General features: G+C 36.9%; 1 protein-coding gene across 2 annotated transcripts in view; it reads right to left on the bottom strand.

The window, feature by feature from the left end:
- ATF6 (activating transcription factor 6) overlaps window positions 1-18,116 on the bottom strand; it is a 200,652-nt gene that overhangs the window by 40,970 nt on the left and 141,566 nt on the right. For both annotated transcript variants that reach the window (XM_055334088.1, XM_055334089.1), the window contains exon 15: window positions 10,427-10,511. In XM_055334088.1, coding sequence (XP_055190063.1) covers window positions 10,427-10,511 — 85 coding nt within the window. The remainder of the gene's footprint in view (window positions 1-10,426; window positions 10,512-18,116) is intronic.

Below are 18,116 nucleotides of genomic sequence, written 5' to 3'. Positions count from 1 at the left end.
ACCAAAGATACTTTTAACCTTGATATTTTATGGCTTGATGACATGACTATTAATGAGTCTTTCTTTGTCCTAATCTATACCCTAGTGATACCAAGTGGATCACATTTCCCACAAGGTTCTGTCCTGTATGGTAAGTAGAATGAAAACAAGGACATTGGGTTTTGATATCTTCAAAAGAGGCTAACTGTATGGTCTTCCTAACAACTCTGCTCCTAGCAGCGAACTATTTTACAGTTCACATTTGTCTCATTATTTAATCTAAATCTTATGTTTAAGGCATGCAATTGTTTCTGTAAAATCTGTAATAAATATGGAAGAAAATATCTCTATGGATATTTGGTTAAGTTCAAAGGCATTTCTTGCCTGACTTACTCAAGATTCCCAAAGTGAGAGCTCTAGCAATCTGTGTTCATATTTTCGACTGCAACATTGTAGACACAGAAAGATACAGATTTCTGAGGACTCTTTAACCTTTACTTGTAAAAGCCTAAGAGGAGGAGCAGTCCCCAATGTGAACAGAATTGCAGTGTTTTGACACATATATCCCTATCACCCGTTATCAGCTACATCTTTAAATAACAAAGAAATTATCAGCAAGTCCCGAAAGAACTATGTGGCACTCCACAGAGAGTTAGGATCTCTAGTGTTTCCAGCTGGTTATCACTGCATAAGAGAGAACAGAGTTGAACCTATGCTTGTGAAGTAGTTCCTCAAAAAACAAAAACAAAAAAACCAGAAACTTGAGATTATGTGAAATGGTTCAATCCTCTGACTCACTACAAGGTCCTTGATTTTCCAGTACAAAGAAAAATCCATTCTGAGGAGCTTCGTATGTGTAAAATAAAGAAATAATTCAGATTTTGAACAGTTAGTAGGAACTTCAAACCAATTCTGTTGGCTTAAATAGATGCTGATCTCTAGCTTTTATTAGTCAAAAGCTAAACCATCTGTTTGAGTAGAAACAGATTTTTGCCACAAGGGAGACAGAGTGAAAGTGATCTCACTGAGAGCTGCCCGGCCTCAGAAGGTCAGTTAGGTGCAGCAGGCTCGGCAACTGGCTCCTTCGGGTCAAGGAAGTAAGTACTAATATCCTGGAAGATGCAGTGCAATCTGATTTGATGGAAACCTTTGGAGGCTCATGAAAGTTCCCAGTGATTAAAAAGTTTATTAGTAAATAGAATATGAAAAAGACAATCTATTCATGAAAAAAAACTGACCTGTGCAACTGCCAATAAATCCTCAAAGCAGTATCACTCTCAACAAAGTGGCAAGTCTTTAGGTACAGAAAGGCAGATCCACCATTAATCTTGTCTTTTCCTTTTCAAAATTCTATTTCCAGACTTTGTAGAAGAGGGTTCGGAAAAGGCTACACCAAGTGGGGATAACCAAACGGTTTGGGAGGAGTTAAAAATGGTTACCCTGACAACTTCACCCAGAGGAAAAGAGGGTGGCAAGAAACAGCTCTGGGACATCTACTTTACCACCGTGCCATCAGCTTCTACTTCTCCCTCCTTCAGTTGCCAAGCGCAATAGATTTTCCCTATGAAATTCCTTTGGACAGTTTCCTTTTCTCTCCATTCCAGGCCTTTCACAATCTTACCCCCAAATTGGTGCAATGCATCCTAGCTCATCTTCCCTCCTAACTTTTTTTTTTCCTCTTACAGACCTCAGCCAGATTAACAGTCTCTTACCAGAGCTTTCACAGTGTAATTTTTATGCTGGAGAGCTTAAAGTCACTTCCTTAACTTATTAATGACCTACATCATGTAGCTTTACTGCATCCCATGCAGTAAACACTATTGCTCATTCTCTTTGACATGAGTCCTCTCTTTACTGTCACCTTCCAGACATTTTATTCAGTCCCAACTTAGCACAAGACAGAGTACCAAAACAGGCAGCTGCTGCTGATTTGTCCACCCAATATCCATGATTTCCATACTAAGAGAAGTCCACATTATTTTCAGATCACAGTGTGCCTAGTTAAAACATTGTATTTCTGACCCTCCCTTAAAGCTAGGAGTAAGCATGTGACACAGTTTACATGTCCCATGAGACATCTGCAAAAGTCTGCTAGCAATAGCTGGACAATGTTTGCTTTCCTGATACATGCCATGCCTTCCTCCTTTTTTACTATCTGAAACATAGATATGAGGGCTTGAGCTGCAGCAGCCACTTTGAGAACATCTGGGAAAGGCCAAGAGAATTGCAGCAACCTTAGTCCTAGCGTTTTACACTGTTGAACCAACACCAGCACCTAGACTGGTTCATTGCTGTGGACTTCTCAATATAGAAGAAAAAAAATGAATCCAATTCATTTAAGACAATGGTTAGTTAAGGTTTTCCGTTACTCGTAGCTAAATGCAATCCTTATGTAAATAAACATCCCTCTCCTTATCCTCCTGTAAGTTTCCTTTACAGTCCCATTCAAGTTTTACTTCCCAAGGTGCCAAGATTCTAGTATCTATCCTATTCTTTAAATTTTTGATCTGATGCTAGAGGCATTATGATTTAGAACTATCCAGTAATGAATTGATTTCTCTTAATAAATCAGCATGTTATTTATGGTTTAGAACTGACCTACATCATCACTTTTCGTCTAGGTCTGGCTTGCAATTTAGCATCACTAGAGAAAATTAGCTAAAAGGGGATCTAAGGAATTGAGCCAAAGTTTACTAAAGACAGTCTGAGTCATCCTCTGCCTCCCACAGGTGATTGTCTTTTCACGAGGAAACTGCCAGTTCAACCCAGGGAATGAACAGGAAGACCCAGGTACTGTTGATCACAGCTAGTACGGTCAATGTTAACACTCCTCATTCTATCTGCCAGCTACACATAATTCATAGATCTATGGATATATTTTGAAAGAAAAAAATATTTCTTTTACATGAGTAGTGTCGATTTTCTTCTTTTCTCAGTAGAAATTCTCAGTGTGGGAATTGTACAACTGGTTTCAGTAGTGAGTCAAAAGTCAAGTATTTGATTATGTTTTTTTAAATATTTAAAACATGGTTAGAAGAGAAGATTCTACTCACTCAACTGCCTGGACACAATTATAGAACACTGAAATGGAATAAATTGCAATGAAAATGCAAGGTTGTAAATATATTTTAAGAAAGCAAATAATCCGCAGGCCTTTAAGAAGAAATGAATTTATAAGCATAAAAGGCACAACTTTTAGGCACAATTCTCTTATAGACAGCTAAGCCTGCTGGTGCAGAACATGTCTAAAGTAGGACAGTTTCCAAATACATTTTCTTTGAGATCACAGTTTTATGAAACTGTTGATCATCAAAAGCAGTTGTATCAACATTCTCTTATTATTAAAACCAACACATTTATTGAGTTGGTTTGCTTCCTGCCCTCCTATTATATCCTCTTCAGCTAAAAAGATGTTTCACTGCTAGTAAGTTCTTCTCGATTTTCTTTACATGGAAATTATTTTAGATTAAATATAAATACAGTTTAGCCTTGTAGTCATTTGTTCACCTACTTGAACCCTTACCAAGGGCAGGGTAGAATTTATTCTAATTCTGTTTTCTCTTTACTACTCAGGTACCACACTAGCTTAGGTCCACGACACACAGAGGGAAGGGGAACAGTCAAACCAAATCAACGAAAGTACCGGTCAAATTATGTATCTGCTAATGGCTGTGTTCATTCCCAGTGAAAGATGTTAACAAAATAGCTACCATTAAAAGTAAGACCTCTAAAAAAAAAAAAAAAAAAAAAAAAAAAAGTAAGACCTCTTCTATGGTCAATTTTGTTGAATTACTTATAAAGAAAGAAAGGAAATGAGCAGTTTTACCACAACATAAGTGGAAATAATTTAAAATCAGGAAATGTTGACTTATAGTACAAGGAAAACTTCCAGAATCCTTTTTTTTTTAAAATAGCAATAGCCTTTAATTTATCACCCATTGCTCTGCCAACCATCTGTAATCATTTTTTAAAAGCTTTTTAAAAGCATACCTAGCATTTTATTTTACTTCAGCAATCTTCAGTGTGAAGATTTATTCAAAGACAGACTTTCTTACAGCTTCACTAACTTGTTTTTAACTGTCATATGAGACAAAGGAAATCAAATAACAAAGAAAATGCAAAACGAAATAAATTATAAAAATTAAATTGGCATAGAAAGCACAGAATGATGTAACTAGTATTTTCTAAATGGCATTAATTTCACACCCATATCCTACTTTCCTTAGCTATTTCTTGTACAGACTTTTTTCCATAGCTCAAAACCACAAAGTAGAGTCATTATACGTTATAGTTTAAGATCAGATATTGACTTGGGAATCTAACATACTTTGCCAAAATTAGGAAATCAAATTCCTCTTCCCAAATATTCCTATCCAGGGTACTACAGAAACCAACTCAATAAAATTTGACTTTGTCTTCCACCACTCTCTCCAAAATCCTACAGGCACCACTAAAGTCAGAAAGAGAGATCAAACCCACAACTTATGTTCCTTTCCAAGTTACATGTAACTTTTGAACTCAGAAATGGCAGAAAATATATTTTATTCAACTTTCTCAAACTCTTACACTGCTCAGGATGAAAATCTTTTATGTTACAGATATCCTCACAACATCTCTGCTCTTGTAATAAGCAGGTGTTCAAACATTTCTGTGCATAACTTACATTCTTGAGATTATAAGTGATACAGTACTGCCTGTCAAATTCATACACCCAATAAGCCAAAGAAATCTACCTCTGGATCTTAAAGAGTTTTATACTTCAATTTTTTCCATGTATTTTCCTTTGTAGAACAATGGTTGAAAAGGAGTTAATAATTTCAATTCATTCTCTACTATGAATCCCATATCTCAACCAATAGTAGAAAGGTAACTAGTAAACACTTAATTTACATCTAGAAAGACTAGACTAAACTGTATCTGCCAACTGTTTTTAATCACGTGAAGAATGGAAACAGCAAAATCTTTCAAGTGATCACAAAGTACTGGCCAAATAACATTTGCTTTACTTATCCTGACATTCAACAAACCTGAGTCTATCAAATTCAAAACACAGGAATTACGCTGTATTATACTGCTCTCAATGAATGTGCATGGCCTTACACCATAACGGATAGAATGGTATAAAAATCTATCTTAAATTCTGGAATCCCAAATATTCTTGTTATTCACACATCTGTCTTTAATACTGAAATAACAATATAATAATTAATCATAATATACTTCATACACTTCTAAAAATCCTGGCTCTCTGTTATGTAGTGGCTGTATAAGTGGCACAAATTATTTCATTGGGCTTTAATGTCTTCATCTATAAAATGAGGATAATATTTAGCTGGCAGGTGAATATTACATGAATCAGTTTATATCAAAGTACCTCATGTTGCAATTTTCCTACACCAGACATTGTTCTAGGTGCGGGGTTATAAGTGGCAAACACAACATAACAAACACATTTCCTGTCCTCACAGAGGAGGAAAAAGCTGGCTGAGGTGACTGAGAAGGAGGCAAAGGAGAAAAAGTAGACATGCCATAGGATTATGAAAGCCTACAATGAAGTGTTTCAAAAGGAGAGAATATCTAAAATATACTTCAGGGGAATGTCTGTAAAGGGGTACAAGGAGATTTTCTGAAGTAATGAAAACATTTGTATCATGATTGAGTGATAGTTTCACAACTATTTACATTTGTCAAGAATCATTAAACGGTACACATTAAAATTGTTGATTTTTACTGTATGTTATGTTATATCTCAGTGACTCTGGTTTCTAAAAAGTGTGTTTATGTCATGAAAGACAATTTTTTAAAAGGCAAGGGTTTTAGATGAAAGGATACTAAAGAGGTGTGCCAAGTGGGTGTAAGTATGGTCTTTGACTAGATTTTGTACCCCTACCCACAAAAAGCTATAGAGTATTTTGAAGGCAAATTGGAAAGGTGAATATGAACTATATACTATACTGTATAGTATCAATGCTAAACTTATTTTTTTTTAAACGTGTGGTCATTTTCTTCTTGTGCTTATGTAGGAGAATACAGATGCATATCCAGGTATTTTGGGGTAAAATATAAGAATATCTGTAATCTAGTCTCAAATGGTTCAGAAGAAAGCCCATGTGAGTGTGGAGGAGAGATCAGGAGATAAGCAGATGAAGGCAATTGAGTACAAGGTACTCTTTCAAGAAGAGTGTTTCCCTGACGGGTAGTGGAGAAATAGGAGTGGCATTAACAGAGTCTCCCCACACCAAAGGTAGTATTAAGACATTCTGGATGTTGATGGGAATGAGCCAGTAGAAAAGAGGCTGACGGCGCAGGATATGGAGGGTACCACTGTAGGAGCAAAGTCTTTGAAGCAGTGAAAGGGGCTGGGATGTGGGGTCCAAAAGGAAGGAGTCATCTTCAATGATGTGGATGATGACAACGACAATGGGGCATGAGTGACTACAATGAAAATAGCCCGGTGCTACTTAGAACATTTTTACTCATTTAATTCTCACACCAACTCTAAGATAAAGGTATCACTAAGATCTCCTTTTACAGATAAGGAAACTGAGGTACAGAAAAACTCATTAACCTGCCCAGTGACACCTATATAACAAAGAGCAAACTGGGATTTAGAACCCAATGGAAGATTCTTCTTCCCACCACAGGGCAGGCAGGGTCCGTGTGTGTCAGATGCAGCTGTGCTGCGGGTAGCGGAAGATGAGGTAGCTCTTACATGAGTACATCTATTTTCTCAGTGTAGCATTTGGTTAGTTCATCAGCTGAGGGGGTAGGCAGAGGGGATGTTGAGAATTTGAGAAGAGAGGGTGAAAAATTCTTGTTTCAGACAGAGGACAAGTGAATTTACCAGCAATGACTGGCAGTACTGAATGCTCCTTTGGAATTAATAGTCATAAATTTGCAGTGAAGTTACTTATCCTGACTAGATGGTATTTTCTGGCAATATTCAGCTGCTTGAGAGTAGGCATAGAGACAACTGGGTTTAACTAGGGTGGGATTTTTGCAGACAAGTGGGACCTAAGAAAAGAAAAAGCCAGGGAAGATGGGAGGTTGCAAGAGAGTGGTGGAAGTATGGGGAGTGGAATCTAGGCTAAGAAGGAATATATGACCATTACGAATGTGATCCATACAGAAAAAGCGGTGGAGTGTCGGAGCACTGGAGACTGTGAAGTCAGAGTAGTTGGGAGTGTGGGTTTACAGTAAGAGATAAGTAGGAGTGGGATGCCTGGAGAGGGTATTTCAAGAGCAGTGCCATTACTGATGATGAGGAGGTCTAGAGTATGACCATGTGGATGGGAGGATGAGGGGTAGAGAATAAACGACAACAGGATTGGGGCATCTGGGTGGCTCAAGTCAGTTAAATGTCTGACTTCGGCTCAGGTCATGATCTTAGAGTCCTGGGATCAAGCCTAAGCTTGGCTCCAATCTGCTCTTCCCTCTCCCTCTGCCCCCCAACCCCCACTAGTGCTCTCATAAATAAACAAATAAATAAATAACCTTAAGGCGGGGGGAACGAGATCAAAAGAGGCCAGGATGGAAAAAAAAAAAGGAGGCCAGGGTGCTGGATGAATCCTCTATCTGGATGCTAAAATTACACAGAGAGATCGCAAAGGCAGTGGTGGAGAGTCATCCATGAAGGTGGGACAGAAGACAGCAACGAACCAGGGTTAAGAGGAGTAAAACCTGGTATTATACACTTTAAGATGTTAGGGGAATTAAAGGGGAAAGAAGGAGAGATCATTTGGAAGTTGGAGTGGGGAGCAAGGATAGACCCCCACCCCACCTGCAGGCTCTGAGGCACATAAGGTGAGGAGTAAAATCAGATTCTAATGTGAGAAGTATCCTCAGAGCAAGGAGGTGGAGGGAACTATTCAAAAAGAGGCTGAGAATATAGCACAACACTTGCCATGCGGTAGACAGTCAACCAATATCTCTCGAATTTGATTCTTAACTTCTCAAATAGTTTACTATACCCTAAAAAGGAAAAAACTAAATTTATGTACAAAGAAATCATAACCAGATTAAAAAGGAAATGATCTTCTAATGATTGTATTTTTCAAATCCACGAAAGGCTCATTTTCAAAAATTAGCCCCCTGGCCAAGATCAACAGAGTCAAGCAGCATCTTATTGTTTTTGGCTTAGTAAATATGAGAGCTCACGGTTATAAAATAAAACCAGGCATTCTCTTGCACAAATATCAGAACAAAATTAAGTGAATTCTGTCTTGTTGGAAGCTTAGATAACAGCCTTTCTGAGCATAACCTGACCAAGAACTTAAATCTATTATGGTTCAAGCACAGAAACCTAGGTACCTATGAAAAAAGAATCAATGGTATTTCCTAAACATATTCTTGGAGTGTAATACAGTACATTCTGGGATATACCATCCTTCGTGAAGTAGTAGTAGGACTGCTCCATGCAAGCTTTGGAGGTATGCCTCTACTGAGGGAAGATACATTCTGCTCAACAAACGTTAGTTTTTTTTTTTTTAACTTGCTTTAAAAATCTTTGTAATACTAAGAAAATATCATAATTCTTTCATGCTTTAAGCAAAAAAAATGTTTTATTTTTTCTATAAAGCTGCCTCAGGGAGCCTAAGTGGTTTACTTGGTTGAGTGTCTGACTCTCTATTTTGGCACAGGTCATGATCTCAGGGTGGTGAAACTGAGCCCCACACAGGGCTCTGTGCTCAGTGGGGAGTCTACTTGAGATTCTCTCTCCCTCTGCTCCTCCCCCTGCACACACACAAACACACACGTTTTCTGTCTCTAAAATAAATCTTTTTTAAAAAAGCCTAACTGCCTAAGTCAGTCTTTCTTCTTTCTTTTCTCTTTCTTTTTCTTTCTTTCTTTCTCTTTCTTTTTCTTTCTTTCTTTCTTTCTTTCTTTCTTTTTCTTTCTTTCTTTCTTCTTCTTTTCTTTCCTTTCTCTCTCTCTTTCTTAAGAGAGTAAAGAGAGGGAGGGTGGGGAGGATGAGAGGGAGAGAGAAGAATCTTAGCAGGCTCTAGGCTATGTGGACACTGATCTCACAACCCAGAGATCATGATTTCCTAAACATTTCTTTAAAAAAAAAAAAAAGATTTTATTTATTTGTTTTATTTTAGAGAGAGAACGCGAACAGGAGGGGGGGCAAAGGGAGAGAATCTCAAGCAGACTCTGTGCTGAGTATGCAGCCTAATGTGGGGCTCGACCCCATGACCCTGAGTTCATGACCTGAACTGAAACCAAGAGCCAGATTCTCAACCACCTGAGCCACTCAGGTACCCCTATAACCCCCTAAGCATTTCTAATAAGCAGTCTGCATAAAGTTCAATGAAATTTTAGAGTGCTCTATGGTCTTAAAATATACAGTGAGTATCTAATATTTTTTCTCTAAGACTAATTTTTTTTAATTTATCTAGAATCCCAGTTTGTTTTTATTAAAATAATTGTATTTGGTTATTTAACTATGATCATCAATCAGAATGTAAACTGGTTCAACTGCAGGTTAGTTCAAAAGGCTTTTCATTTTTTGGCTTATTCATAAACTATGAGGTTCTTACTACTGGTTAGAAAATGTACTGGTAGTTCCTTTATACCAAATAAATGGACTTGAGAAGGATAGCCAATCCTCCTAGGTTCATTAGAGCCTAATATGATGTGTCAGAGAAAGCAATTAGTCAACAATATACACTATGCTCATCTGCAACACATAGCTGGCACTGGGAGTAAGATATTTCTTTTTTATGAAGAACCCAGATGGAAATAATCTCTCCTTTATTAAGTTTCTTTAGCACTTTGTATATTCCTTATGAGACTTTTTTTCTTGGAGTATAGTGATTTCTGGGCTTATTTTTCTTTCTAGATTATAAGCAAGATGCCTTAACATCTTTAGATGATCTCAAGGTATTACAGCATTATTTGTATCTTATGTAATACCCAGCACTAGTAGGAAAACAAAATGGAATACTAATACGATCAATACCAAATTCATCAGTATTACGGGCTAAATAGGCTTGTGATGGTTGGTCTGGGAATTATGTCACCATCTACATAATACAGGAAACTGCTTTGAGTTCCCAAAACCCAACTCACAAATTTACGCTCAGAACCCAGCAGAGAATTCTTATACTATATGTATAAGCAGAGAAGCTACAGACAATAGCTCTGTAGAGCCAGTCAATATGCAAACTCTTCTGATTTTATAAATACGAGAATGAATTTTTTCTCTTAAAAATACAGTAATTTTAAAAGTTAACTTTAAATCTTTTAACTTTTAAAAGAGTTATTTTTAAAGAGAGTATAGGATTTTAAAAATAATACTTTGTGAAAAAAGTGGAAAATGTTTCAAGATTAATGCATGAACATATATCTGACCAACCAAATATTTTAAATGTCTTTTGGTTAATCCAGAGAATATTGGTTAAACAAAGAAATCTTATGTCATTCATAAACTGAAATGTCAACTTACCATTTATGTTTATTGCTGGCAATACAATTGACATCTTTGGCCTTGTGGTCTTGTTGTGGGTGGTAGCTGGTAACAGCAGGTGATCCTAAGAATAACAGAGAACAATCTGTTGTAACAACTTACAAGCTTAGTCTTGTAATAGGTCAAAATCAGAGTTTCTAAGATGCTAACATTTCATTGGGATCATAAAAAAATGACATTTTTTATTTTTGCTTGGCTTACAGGTAATTAACTACAAATCATCTTATGAATTAGTGAGCATCTATCATTACCAGGTGCTACGTAGTATTCTTGGAATACTCCTAGGTTCTGGTAATATATATGCTGTGGTACACTATAAAAGCTACTGGCCAAGGAATCAGAAGAGAAGGATTTTAATTCTAGTTCTGCCACTAATAAGCTGTATGATCTGGGTCTGTTTCCAATCTTGTACAATGAGGGTGCAAGACTAGATATCACAAGGTACTGAAATTATCAATCCAAAAGAGTCATTTTTACTTTTTTTTAAAGAGGAAGACCATTTCTGCCACCCACCCCAAATTCTGATCCCAAATTACTGGTACATAAAATAGAGATTCTGATTGTAATTTACAGTAAGGGCAAAGCCTAGAACTTTGCCGGTTTAGCCTCCCCTTCTCCTTTGAAGCAACCACAGCATTAGATTTATTTTGGTAAGTGATAAGTATATACTAAAGGAGATTTATAGTTCTGGCCCTTAAAAAGCATACAGTTCAAGAATTTAAAAAATTATAAATGCATGTTTTAGCACAAGTATAAAGTTCCAAATGTAACACTGCCAACTCTTGATAATCTGTAAGTGACCCGTGGAACCTGAGGTTTCTGGTTTCCAACCACACAAATACTAAAAGATGAGAAGGGGGGGTATATGTGTTTTGGAAAGGGTATGTACAACTATAGGTATTCCAAAGCTATTATAAACAACTTAGGACTTTGATATGAACTACTGTTCAAACATCTTAACTCCTTTTCCCTAGCAAAAACATAAGAATTGTCACAGCAAAAAGAAAAAACAACATACATTAGTATTTCCACTTAAGGGAGCACGATTAAACTGAGATAGAACTGAACCTGATATTAACCCCTCTTGCTTCATCACTCTTTCAGCAAACTTGCTGAAGGACTCACTACAAGTAGGATTTAACACAGCTGAAGGTAATAAAAATTCAATGCAACTTAGTTCAAAGGGCAATGTGATTGTGAAATGCAATTACCAGCAAAGCGAAGACAAAATCTAGAATGCAAAAAACAAATTGAAATGAATATACATGAACAAGAACTGTATAGAAAACATTTCCAGTAACTGCTTGTCCTTTGTTTAACTTGAGGCAGTATTTCTATGAGAACAGATTTTTTTTTTTCTTTTAAGTTGGGGAAAAGATGAGTGAAGTTGTTCTGTTAGAATTCCAGCATTGCAGCATGGGAGGTTTTTTTTTTTTTTTTAAGTGCATTGTTAGACACAAAGATCACACATTTCTCAGTAAGATAACATAATATAGCCAAGAAAAAAAAAACAAAATTTGCTGATCTTCATGCCATGAAAATTATAAATAGCTTAATTCCTATAATTAAAATATTGCTTCAGGGTCCCCAAAATTGAATGAGAAAACAAACCAACAAACTTGTAAGCCTCAAATTAAAGCTACTGTAAAAATAAACACACTTGGATTCCACTGGTCATGGGATATAAGGTCAGGATCAGAGTTAAATCTGAGTTTCCTGCTAAGATCTAGATACCATTGTTCTTAAACATGATTATTTGAACATAATGTCTCCTGCTTTCTTTCTTCATTAAATTTCAAAGTAGTTACTTTTGTAGAAGAATGCCAAAAAAACACATTATTATTTATGAAAAAGAAGAATCGAATCTTGAATGGATAAAAATAGTACATTAACCAGACTTACCTCTAATTATTAAAGTTTGCAAACTGGGATGGGGAGGGAGAGGTGATCTAGAATTTAAAGTGCTTGTTACCACAGAACTGCAGGGAATCAAAGTCAGTATACTACAAATTCTAATAGTAGTTATCTTACATTAAAAAATAATTTATACACACACATATAGCTAGTTCATTTAACATTTACTTTCACTTTCTCAAATTAAATACTCTTTGCTGTAACAGTGAATTTTGAATCAGTTTTTTCTACTCAACTATGTTCATATCACTCCTTTTTAGCATATTGTTAATTCTATTAGTGATGTTTTCAGAAACAAAGGAGCTTTATTTTGGCAGTATTGCTGAAATTTATGTCACTAATTTTAGGATATCTCCAAATGCACTCCTGAAAAGTATCTCAAATTTCAGATACCTCAGGGAGGAAACTTTGTGGACAGACACTATCATCAACACATTGTTATTTCTATTCCCAGAAGAAGTCAGAGAAACACTGGTGGGAAAACACCAAAACATTTCACTGTGATAATAAAACATTAGTTTTCCAATGTTATGCAATACTGTGCATGAGAAAATCTGCTATTTTCATACAATTCTCCCTATTCCCTTTTCCAAGCACTTTGTTAGAAGAAAACCAAAATATTAGTACATAATGCAACATCCAAAATTATGCCTCTTCTCTTTTTTTTTAATTTTTTATTTATTTATGATAGTCACAGAGAGAGAGAGAGAGAGAGAGAGAGAAAGAGAGAGAGGCAGGCTCCATGCACCGGGAGCCCGACGTGGGACTCGATCCTGGGTCTCCAGGATCGCACCCTGGGCCAAAGGCAGGCGCCAAACCGCTGTGCCACCCAGGGATCCCTGCCTCTTCTCTTTTTAAGAGGGCTAGAGCATTGGAGATTAACCTATCAAAAGCACATGACCACATTTTGCTCAGCTGAAGGTTGAAATGGTAATTCACAATAAAATCAAGGTCCCACTAAGTGTTGTTTAATATTGACTCTACATATCTGTATAGAGTGGAAACTGCTGAGATTAAATGACCCTTCCCACTCTCCTTTAAAACTTACTAATTAGAGGGATCCCTGGGTGGCGCAGCGGTTTGGCGCTTGCCTTTGGCCCGGGGCGCGATCCTGGAGACCCGGGATCGAATCCCACGTCGGGCTCCCGGTGCAGGAGCCTGCTTCTCCCTCTCCCTCTGCCTCTCTCTCTCTCTCTCTCTCTCTCTCTCTCCTCTGTCTGTGACTATCATAAATAAATAAAAAAAATAAAATAAAACTTACTAATTAGAGACGGAGACAAACCATGAGAGACTCCTAAATCTGGAAAACAAAGGGTTTCAGAAGGGAAGGTGGGAGGGGGGATGGGGTAAACTGGGTGATGGGCAATGAGGAGGGCACTTGATGGGATGAGTATAACACTGGGTGTTATACTATATGTTGGCAAACTGAATTTAAATAAAAAAATGTAAAAATAAATAAAACTTACTGATGCCCACAATACAAGTGAACATTCACGACTAGTGTTTTTTTCCAAAACTAGTTTGCTAATTGTATTTGTTAGAATAACTGTGTAATTTAAAAAAACATTAGGGAAATTGGGTGGCACAGTTGGTTAAGCCTCCAACTCCTGGGTTTGGCTCAGGTTGTGATCTCAGTGTCATGAGACTGACCCCCACGTTGGGCTCCAAGCGCAGTGTGGCATCTGCTTAAGATTCTCTCTCCCTCTCCCTTTGCCCCCCATACTCGTGCTCTTGCTCTCTAAAATAAATAAATAAATCTTTAAAAATATTAGGGTAATTGACAAAAAAGTGTGTGAAAAGAACGAGACTTAATAAAAATCAATTGTTCAAAAAATTCACTCATTCTAAGACAACCATAAAAAACTAAGAAAAAAAACCATACCAGTCTGCATTCAGATTACTTAAAAAGTATCTTTAAATTCTCATTCTAATCTAGAGTAAGAGTAACATACTGGAAATCATGGTTGATGCATTGTGAGTGTAGTTTGTATAAAAAAGGCAACATGGAACCCTCATAGATCTGGACTCAAAGAAAAGATGTTGGCCTTACATCAAAACTTGGCAAACAAGTCCACATTTATATAATTAAATACACATATTATTTTGATGATCTCTTGCTTTAAGCAATTTTGTTAATTCACAGATCATCCAGTAGTCCCTACTGTACTAGATAAGACAGCTTCTCTTGTATTAGGAAACTCTTGCCTAAGGTTGGAGAGCCCCATATCTTTGATAGCAAGGAATGTATGAATGTATTTATTTTAAAAGATTTTATTTATTTATTCATGAGAGACACAGAGAGAGACGTAGAGACATAGGCAGAGGGAGAAGCAGGCTCCCCACTGGGAGCCCTATGTGGGACTCAATCCCAGGATCCTGGGATCACGACCTGAGTCAAAGGCAGACATCAACCACTGAGCCACCCAGGTGCCCCAAAAAGTAATGTATTTAATATCTAATGATATTTCCTGGGGAATGAAACAGTCTGCAACAGGCTGCACCGTGACACTGATTTTATCTGGGTCAGCTTTTATCTGGATCAACATTGGCCTCTATTCATCAAATTTTCACTGTGACACTGAGCAGCTTTATTTGGATCAACATTGGCCTCTATTTGTCAAATTTTGGCCTCTATACTAACAATGACTTAGTAACATTTGATATTTGGTCCATATCCACTGGATTCCAGTGATGGGCTTGGTTTTCCAATATAAAACAGCTAAAACCAGATCAAAAATAAAAGCATCTATCCTCATTTCAAAGTAACTTTGCATTAAATTTTTTCTCATCTATGTTCCTATCCTGGGGACTCTTGTTTTCTACTATCACTCTACCTCATTTATCTTACCAAGTCTCTTTCAAGCTACCAAACAAAGGGAAGAGGATATTAAAGCTTGGAAATAGAGGAGAGCCAAAGCAGCAATGAGAAGCAGGCCTTTCAAAACTTTTTATCTAAGTCAAATATTCTGAATTTATGTTGTTTTCTAGGAGCTGTATTAATTGTTGATCAGAAATTAAATGTGTCCGGGACGCCTGGGTGCCTCAGCAGTTGAGCATCTGCCTTTCGCCCAGGGCGTGATCCCGGGATCTGGGATCGAGTCCCACATCAGGCTCCCAGTAGGGAGCCTGCTTCTTATTCTGCCTATGTCTCTGCCTCTCTCTCATGAATAAATAAAATCTTAAAAAAAAAAAAAAGAAAGAAAAAGAAATGTGTCCAAACATTAAAGCAACTGAAAAGTAAAGATAATTAAGAAATTTGAAATCATTAAAATACACAGACACACACAGTGGCACTATCTTAAAAAAAATCGTAAAGAAAAAAAATTAGAGGTAGTAAAACTAAGTAGAATGTAATCATTTAAAAAATCTGTTAAAGTGTCTATGATGTAGGGCTTCCCATTATAGTAAAAGCATAAGCTAAGTACATTAGTCACCCCCAAACTAGAAGTAGTTAATATAAATAGCTAATATGAATGCAGTATTTGTGCCACTAACATATGTAATAAAACTACAGACCAATAAAAGGAAATGTAAAGCTTGCATCAGCACCATTAATATGCATGTCAGCCAGAGAAAGAATAAGTCAAAACTATTAGTGCACAACAGATGGCCTAAGACTGAGCCAAGGTTTACATCTGACAAGAAGAAAATTTTTACACTATGTTCAAACGTGATAAATACTGCCAAGGTCACCAGAGGAAAAATTAGCTTGAAATCCCAATAAATACAAACTCATTTTGCTTTAAGATATGGTTGAACATCAATAAAAAATAAATATATATATAAAGATATGGTTCTCATCTCTCTCTGCTGGAGTACCCAAACCTGCCCAATGGACTCTGATCTCTCTCCCCTTTTATTCACACAAAAATGTATAAGGTTGTACCATACAAAACTGCCAATTTTTTATGGGTAAAATATCAGTAATTTCATAAAGTTCAACCTAATAATTATTGTATGTGCCTTTCTTTTTAAAAAATAATTAAAAAAAACAAACTTTACACTCAACATGGGTCTTGAACTCACAACCCCTAAATCAAGAGTTGCACGCTCCACTGACTGAGCCAGCCAGGTGCTCTGATCTGCCTCTTTTTTAAAAGATTTAATTAATTAACTAATTAATTAATTAGAGAATGTGTAGGTGGGGAGGGGCAGAGGAACAAGCAGATTCCCCACTGAGCAGGGACCCAGTGGGCTTGATACCAGGACCCTGAGATCATGACCTAAGTTGAAGTCAGCCCCTTAACCCACTGAGTTACCAAGCACCCTCTGCCTCTCTTTTTTTAAAGTAGCATTATTTGGGGCAGCCCGGGTGGCTCAGCGGTTTAGTGCTGCCTTCGGCCCAGGACGTGACCCTGGAAACTCGGGATCGAGTCCCACCTTAGTCTCCCTGCATGGAGCCTGCTTCTCCCCCTGCTTGTGTCTATGCTTCTCTTTCTCACTGTATCTCCTATGAATAAAAAAAAACAAAGAAACAAAAAAACAAAACAAAAAAGTAGCATTAATTTAGAGTTTCTTGGTCAACATGCTTTCTTATAAATACTTTCCCAAGGATAAGACAGCAGCTTCCAAGTCATTTTTCTCTCTTAATGAGAGTTTGCAGGGAAAGTGTTTCTAAACCAGGTCAGGACTATTTTCCCTAGAGAAAGCTCTTCGACAAAATGCTGGTTATATGCTTTGAACATGGGATCAGGCCAGGAAGTCTTTGACCTTGTACTTCATATTACTCCATTCAATAACTCAAGCTAATCAAGTTCAAAACTTTGTCAGTCCCAATACAGAGTTTTTCAAAAGCTGGACAGTGTATGATTTAGGGAAATAAATTATAACCCCTGAAACTTGTTATTGATCACCATTTGTTGAGTGCCAAAAGTGAGGCAATCCAAAAAATGTCTTAAGGAAAAAGATCAAACACTAAGTGCATGGAGAGTTTAACCATAGGGGTTTGTCAGACATAATGTTTACAAGATGTTACATTTTAGAAAATTCACTTTACTCAGGACTACTGGTAGGAAGTGAATTTCCTGAAGACTGAACTGCATCCTACAGATCAGCTACCAAAGTAACCATGCAGAGTGGGGAGGGAGAAGGTGAGTCTACAGCAAAGTGAGCCAACAAGTTTTCTGAGAAAAGAGATTATTAGGAAACATCTCAAAGAAAAAGTTAAATATAGGTATCTAAGAAAATTACTTTTTGTTGTTAAAAAATGGGGAAATGCTAGGTTGAGACAAAAATTAATTTTTTAAAGTTCTACGGCAGAAACAAAAAAAATGGTGTAAACTTATGTAACAGTAGTCTCAAATGCTGTGTGTGTGTGTTTGTGTGTAACTATCGCAGCAGTGGAGGAAGATTATTACGTAATGCAGGGAGATACTATTCCTGCGGACTCCTTCATATCAATGATGCTACAACTTTTTTGGTGTTGGGGGTGGTGGTGGTAAGGCATCCTACTGACTATATTTTTAAAGTTATCTCTCCTGCATGGTTCTGTGTCTGGGTATTCTTCTAGTCTCTACTAAAGATCTTAATCTTCTCTCCAAAGTAATTTTGATCTTGGTTTCACACAAAGAAAAAGGACGGACTATAAAACATCCCTAAACATCCCTAAAATGAAGTACATTTTAGGAAAGACTGATCTTGACACAGCAAACCACCAAGTGAAAAATAACAAAACAAAATCTTAGAGTTTCTTTTAAAAGCCCTTAAAAATTTAACTATAACCTACCATAATCTGATTTTTCTACTTTAGTGAATC

The sequence above is a fragment of the Nyctereutes procyonoides genome, unplaced genomic scaffold (assembly GCF_905146905.1).
Source record: "Nyctereutes procyonoides isolate TBG_1078 unplaced genomic scaffold, NYPRO_anot_genome, whole genome shotgun sequence".
Classification (NCBI taxonomy): domain Eukaryota; kingdom Metazoa; phylum Chordata; class Mammalia; order Carnivora; family Canidae; genus Nyctereutes; species Nyctereutes procyonoides.
The sequence above is the reverse complement of the archived record's forward strand: the minus strand, read 5'-3'. Positions and strand labels throughout refer to the sequence as shown.